Source organism: Piliocolobus tephrosceles, chromosome 12, assembly GCF_002776525.5.
Source record: "Piliocolobus tephrosceles isolate RC106 chromosome 12, ASM277652v3, whole genome shotgun sequence".
NCBI classification, from domain to species: domain Eukaryota; kingdom Metazoa; phylum Chordata; class Mammalia; order Primates; family Cercopithecidae; genus Piliocolobus; species Piliocolobus tephrosceles.
The window spans coordinates 27,991,325-27,997,562 of NC_045445.1; the positions used below are offsets into that span (position 1 = coordinate 27,991,325).

The window sequence follows — 6,238 nt, forward strand, 5'->3', positions numbered from 1 at the left end:
CAAGGGACTGTGGTGCAGCAGCTCAGAAACCTCAATTTGAGGAGGGAAAAAAAGATTTGTTTGAAATTGTTTAAGATATCAACTGAGGGGCTGAAACTTGAGGGGTTGCAGGTCTGACATATGGGTAAAGGTCTCCCTGCAGCTGCCGAATACCCCATCCCTTGCCAAGTTTAATGTCTAATCTTAGCGAAGGGTGTCCCAGGATTACACCAAATGCACACTGGTTTCTCCAGACAGATCGTGGCCTGGGCTCCTTCTAGCCCCGTGCTTGACTATATCGTAGGTTTCAGATTTTACTGAAGTAGGGATTTTAAGACGGGTACTTAGCTGCTGTCCTGAGGGTAGTGAAATGTCGCGTGTATGATACTTGGGATCCTGGCTTGCGGGCCCTCAGAGACTGTCTTTGCAGCTCCCTTCCCGGCTCCCCGCCCTCCGCCCTGTCCCCTCCCAGCCTTCACCCCGCCCAGCCTCAGCTACTCCTCAGGCACCCCGTGCGCTCACACCCTCCTGCCCGCTCGCCTGCTCCTCCCACTGCCTCCGTCCCTCCCACTCGGCCCCCCGCGTAGATCTCGCCCCACACTGACTTTGCTCTCACTGTCCGGTCAGACGCACTTCCCGCCCTCGCGTAGGTCTGCACCGCCACAGCCGCCCTCGCCCGCGCGTCCCTCACCCAGTCCGCCACTGCCGCGCCTCAGAATCCGAAGGCTGGGTCCCAGGGCAACCATCCACGCCGCCGCCACGACCTACACGGGAGCCACGCGCCGCAACCGCCACCAACGCCTTGCCGCCGCCGCTCGCCCGCCGCCCACCATGGCCCAGCAGCAAACAGGTAGCAGGAAACCGAAAGCGCCCGCTCTCCAGGCGGGCGCCGAGAGTTCGCCGTCGCAGGGCTTGGCGGCAGCGGACGGTGAGGGGCCTCTGGTACTGAATAGGCAGAGGCGGCCGGCGACGTGTGGCTCAATGGTTCACTATCTGAAGGTTCGGGAGGTAGGCGGGTGGGGCCCCGCCGGGCTCCAGGGCTTCGATGGCGAGATGCGAGGCTACGCGGTACAGAGGCTGCCCGAGCTGCTGACGGAGCGCCAACTGGACCTGGGCACCCTCAACAAGGTGTTCGCGTCACAGTGGCTGAACTCCAGGCAGGTGGTGTGCGGCACCAAGTGTAACACGCTCTTTGTGGTAGACGTGCAGTCAGGCCACATCACGCGCATCCCCCTCATGCGGGACAGGGAGGCCAGGCTGGCCCAGGACCAACAGGGCTGTGGCATCCATGCCATCGAGCTGAATCCCTCCAAGACGCTTCTGGCCACCGGCGGCGAAAATCCCAACAGCCTGGCCATCTACCAGCTGCCCACCCTGGACCCCCTGTGCCTGGGCGACCGCCATGGCCACAATGACTGGATCTTCGCCGTCGCCTGGCTGAGTGACACCGTAGCCGTGAGCGGCTCCCGTGACGGCACTGTGGCGCTGTGGCAGATGGACCCGGACAAGTTCGATGACACTGTTGCCTGGCATAGCGAGGTGGGTCTCCCCGTATATGCCCACATCCGTCCGAAGGATGTGGAGGCCATCCCCAGGGCCATCATCAACCCCAGTAACCGCAAGGTGCGGGCCCTGGCCTGCGGCGCCAAGAACCAGGAGCTGGGAGCGGTGTCCTTGGATGGCTACTTCCACCTGTGGAAAGCCCGGAGCACACTATCCAGGCTGCTGTCCATCAGGCTGCCCTACTTCCGGGATAATGTGTGCCTGACCTACTGCGATGATATGTCTGTGTATGCTGTGGGCTCCCATTCCCACGTGTCTTTCCTGGATCTGCGCCAGGACCAGCAGAACATCCGGCCCCTGTGTTCTCGAGAGGGTGGCACAGGCGTGCGGTCTCTGAGCTTCTACCGCCACATCATCACTGTCGGCACCGGTCAGGGCTCCCTGCTCTTCTATGACATCCGGGCCCAGAAGTTCCTGGAGGAGAGAGCCTCCGCCAACCTCGAGTCCTCTTCGGGACCTTCAGGGAGGAAGCTCAGGCTTGCCTGTGGCAGAGGTTGGCTCAACCACAATGATTTCTGGGTGAATTACTTTGGTGGCATGGAAGTGTTTCCCAATGCGCTCTACACCCACTGCTACAACTGGCCAGAGATGAAGCTCTTTGTGGCTGGGGGGCCTCTCCCTACAGGCCTCCATGGGAACTATGCAGGCCTCTGGAGCTAAGGATGGCCGCCTTGTACTCCAGGTACACAGATTTACCTTTTAGTTCCACCCGACTTTCCTGCTTCATGTTGCATTTTTTTGCTTTTAACTCTGTGTGTCTTTTGTTTTCCAGGTGGAACCAGCCCAGCTTAAGTTGTACTCCTCCAAGCAGAGAGAGTGAGTGATCCTTTGGTCAATGAAAACTTGACTTTAAGACTTTTTGACTCCTTTCCAACACCATCTTTTGGAATTTACATACAAAGAAATTTGGTTAATCTTTAGTTGCATTCTCTCTTCGAGTGATTCATATATTCTCTTTCTTTAAGGAGATGCAGTCAATGTCTTACAGTTATGTATATTTGTTTTCCTTGTTACCAGTATTACAACCTCATTTTTTAGTTATTTTTTATTGCAGATACATGGTATACGAAGAGAAAATTTTCTAGTAAGCAAGGTGTTCCTACATCTTTTCTGGAGAGCTTACCATAGTTTTATAGCATTGTTCAATTGGAAAAATACATTCCAAGCTCTGGATTACCTACGTTTGGAAACACTTAATTTGCAAATTGTGATCTTAGTGTATATAGTTTTTACTTTGTTCGTGCTAAAGTGCTTTTTCTTAAGTTTATTCTCTTTCAAAAGAAGTTATCATAGAATCTTGTGTTTGTATCAAACTCCTAACTGGTGAGAACTCTTTAGGAGTGCAGGGGTTCTGCTTCATTGCATTTTCAGAATTAACCTGAATGTTGAAACAACCATTTTTTTTTTAAATTTCACAACTTATTTAAGTGTTATCACCTCACCTTAAATAGCTAAAAGAATGTGTATTTTTTCACTTGCTGCCTTACTACTATCAAGACTTGTGAATATATTTGAATGTATGTTGTTTGAAAAACTTGCACAGTGCATTGGAGCCGTCATGAAAAGCAGGAAATGTAAATGTGGAATGTATGGCAGGCTGGGCGGAATGTATACTGATCCAGGATATAGACTGGATATTTTTGCTGTTGCTATTTTTAATATAAAATGTTATATTTGAAGATATTTAACATTTTCCAATTCTGCTTAAGAGGTAATTTACAGTAAAAAAAAAAAAAAAAAAAAAAACAAAGACCAAAAATAGCACATTCTGAAAAAAAGATTCTTAATAAGATTTTATTTTGTGAAGTTCAAAGATTCTTTCCTAAAGTGTAATGTGTTGTTAAAAAGTAGTGCTGTTATAACTCTCAATGTAATAGCATGCAATATCAAGAACATAGGAAGTTTGTTTCAAGATAAGGTGAGATTTAAAATAAATAGGATGAGGTTGAAGAAAAGTATATTGGGGTGCAGATAAACATAAATTGTGGACTGCTATGAAAACAGGTTGTACTTCTCCATATGTGAGACCATTGGAAGTGAGAAGGAATATTTGCCATTTCTAAAACTGGCCAGGTTGTGCTGAACTAGGATTGGTAATTTGTCATGTCTGTTTTTCCTTAGATGTTTGGGCACTCAGATGCTGTCTTGGTGTACACACACAACATGCTGTTCAGTCACAAATCCGAACAAGTTAATATAATAAATTGTACTAAAAGTCATTTAAGAAATACCAAAAAGTAAGCTTTTGTTTTTAGCCATTGTTATAAAAGCTAATATAATTGTTGTTATATAGCAGTAAGATGTATTTGTGTGCATGCGTCTCCAACTCAGTTGTAAATGTCTTGAGAACAGAGAATACAATTGTCATCTTTATATTGCCTCATTTCTCCACTAATACTTAGCAAATAAAAGGCAATAAGTAAATATTTACTGGTTGAATGCCTCTGGAGACCTAGAGTTTAAAGTTTTAAGTCAATAAATAAATAAATATTTCTCTTAAATAATATAGAATCCTGTTGTGTTTTTCCCCCTTTGTTGGTAAACTTTTTCCTGATTTATTCTCAGGTCAGGCTATTGTGCTTATCCATTCACAAACTTACCCATATGTGATACTAGACAAGGAAGGAACATGTATAAATCTTATTTGGCACTGGAAATTAATCTTTTCACCTGCAACCATTTAGGTTTGAAGATTTATTTAAAATATTTTGGTTGTTTTTCAGAAATTAGTTTTGAAATATGTTTTGTGGTTTGTGTTTTAACTTAAAAAACATATTTGCTAAAAATTTCCTTAAATGTTACCCAATAACTTCAAACTGCCTATTTTCTTGTAGGCAATAGGGAATTTTTATGGTATTCTCTCAATTATTTTGGAAATAATGTGGAAAACATTTTTAGAGGAGATAACACTTTCTACCTGGGATGGGATTTTAGAGAAGAAATAGAAGGCATGTTTGATTTCTTCTCTGTCTTGGTCCTTAATTTCATCACCGACTCAAACTTAACTTTTTCATATTTTAGGGTATATCATTTTTATGCCAAATCACCTGACTTAACTTTTTAAAAACTAAATATTTCATGTGTACATTTATATTTTGTAACCATCTAGTTATTTTGAAATATTTTCTAATTCTGACACAGTGATCATAGAACTATGATTAATTATGTAAACTGTGACTGAAATAATTGAAGAAAAAAAAGTCAGCCCTCCAGAAAGCCCATAAATACAACTCGCTTAAAGTACATAAGGAAGTGCAAATATTCATATATAAATTACCTATCACTGATGCCTGAAAGGCCTCAGTTACTTATAACTATGCATAAAATGTTAATTCTCTTTATCTCTAACTACCTATTCACATATTTCTGTCCAAGCATGCTTCTGATCCAAAAGTTTATGTTCCTCTCCTTTACTCTTTGGAATGAGTTAATTTCTATTTTCTTTTAAAAAAGGGTAAAATAATTTACTTATCAAGGCTATCTACTGGAATAAATTGAGGTGACTACTCTGAAAAAAATTCATCTGTTAAATATACTCTAGCATTAACGATAAACAAAATTGAATTTTCCAGAGGTTGATTTTTATCCGCTTGTACTCAGTGTTGAACAATTTGTCAAAATTTTTTCATTAATTGCTAATTTAGAGTGATTTTAGAAAGCAATTCACAAAGCCCTCCTGGATGTTTTACTGACAGCTTCCTAATTTCTGCAAGTATTATTAGGTAACCCAACTACATTAAACATGTCACTATGTGAGCTGCTCAGGGATGCAGTTCAGTGAGAATGTCATGTACCAATATGAAAGAGAGGCTGCATAAGCCACAGGTGTTTGCTTTAAGATGTTATTGTGAGATCTGCTCAAGAAAGGGTTGCCTAAAAGTATTTCACACTACTAGTCCGCTGTAAACCCAGAGACACCTAGCATTGGAATTTGGCATCAATGTAAGGGCAATGTGTTTGCAGGAGGTTGCCATAAAATGGTCAGACTTACCCTTAGAAGGAGGGTTCTTTCGCTGATACTTATGTAGTTTGCACAGGTATTGGTCTTTGCTTCATATGCCCTTTGCCTACTTACTTTTCTATTAAACTCTCTGTGACTTCCAATACAGAATTAAGCACTTAACTTCTCCATGCTCACAGTGACGGTTTGGTTGTTATCTTTATTATAGCATTTAGCAGATTATGATGCAGTCAGCTATGTGAGTGTTTAGCTTCCCTGCCCTCCACTTGAATATGAGCTCTGTCATCCCAAACCTAGCATAATAGGCTGTACGTAGATGGCACTTGGCTGTTCAGTACAACAACTAATATATCAATTCTTTTTCATAAATTACTTTATCAGATTAGTTGACCAAAACATTAGGGAAGATGATAAAGATTAAGTTGATGGATGAAGAGTATCCTGAAATAGGCCCCATGGTAATGATCATGGTGATTCATGGCATGAAGTAATGTGGGTAGAGCAGCAGAAACTTAAGTTTTACCCAGGAATGATATGGGACCTGGAGTACCAAGATGAAATGGAAATAAGTATTATTTCGGAATCATAAATACCTGAATTTGAATTCGAATTATATTATTTGTTTATAATAAGTAATGGGTATGCTGTTTAACTTCTCTAAACCTGTCCTTACATTACTAATTGTTCTATTCCCAGCATCTAGCATACTGCCTGATGCATAAGGCATTTGATTGA

The 6,238-nt window shown here is 43.1% G+C and overlaps 1 protein-coding gene across 1 annotated transcript; it reads left to right on the forward strand.

The window, feature by feature from the left end:
* Positions 1 to 565: 565 nt before the first annotated feature.
* Positions 566 to 2,202, forward strand: LOC111531487 (DDB1- and CUL4-associated factor 12-like protein 1). Its single transcript, XM_026451817.1, has one exon. The coding sequence runs from the start codon at positions 811 to 813 to the stop codon at positions 2,200 to 2,202; it is 1,392 nt and encodes a 463-aa protein (XP_026307602.1). The 5' UTR covers positions 566 to 810.
* The last annotated feature ends 4,036 nt before the right edge of the window (positions 2,203 to 6,238 follow it).

Excerpts from the sequence above, each read along its gene's own strand:
- LOC111531487 (XM_026451817.1), top strand. The coding sequence starts at position 811 with ATGGCCCAGCAGCAAACAGGTAGCAGGAAACCGAAAGCGCCCGCTCTC.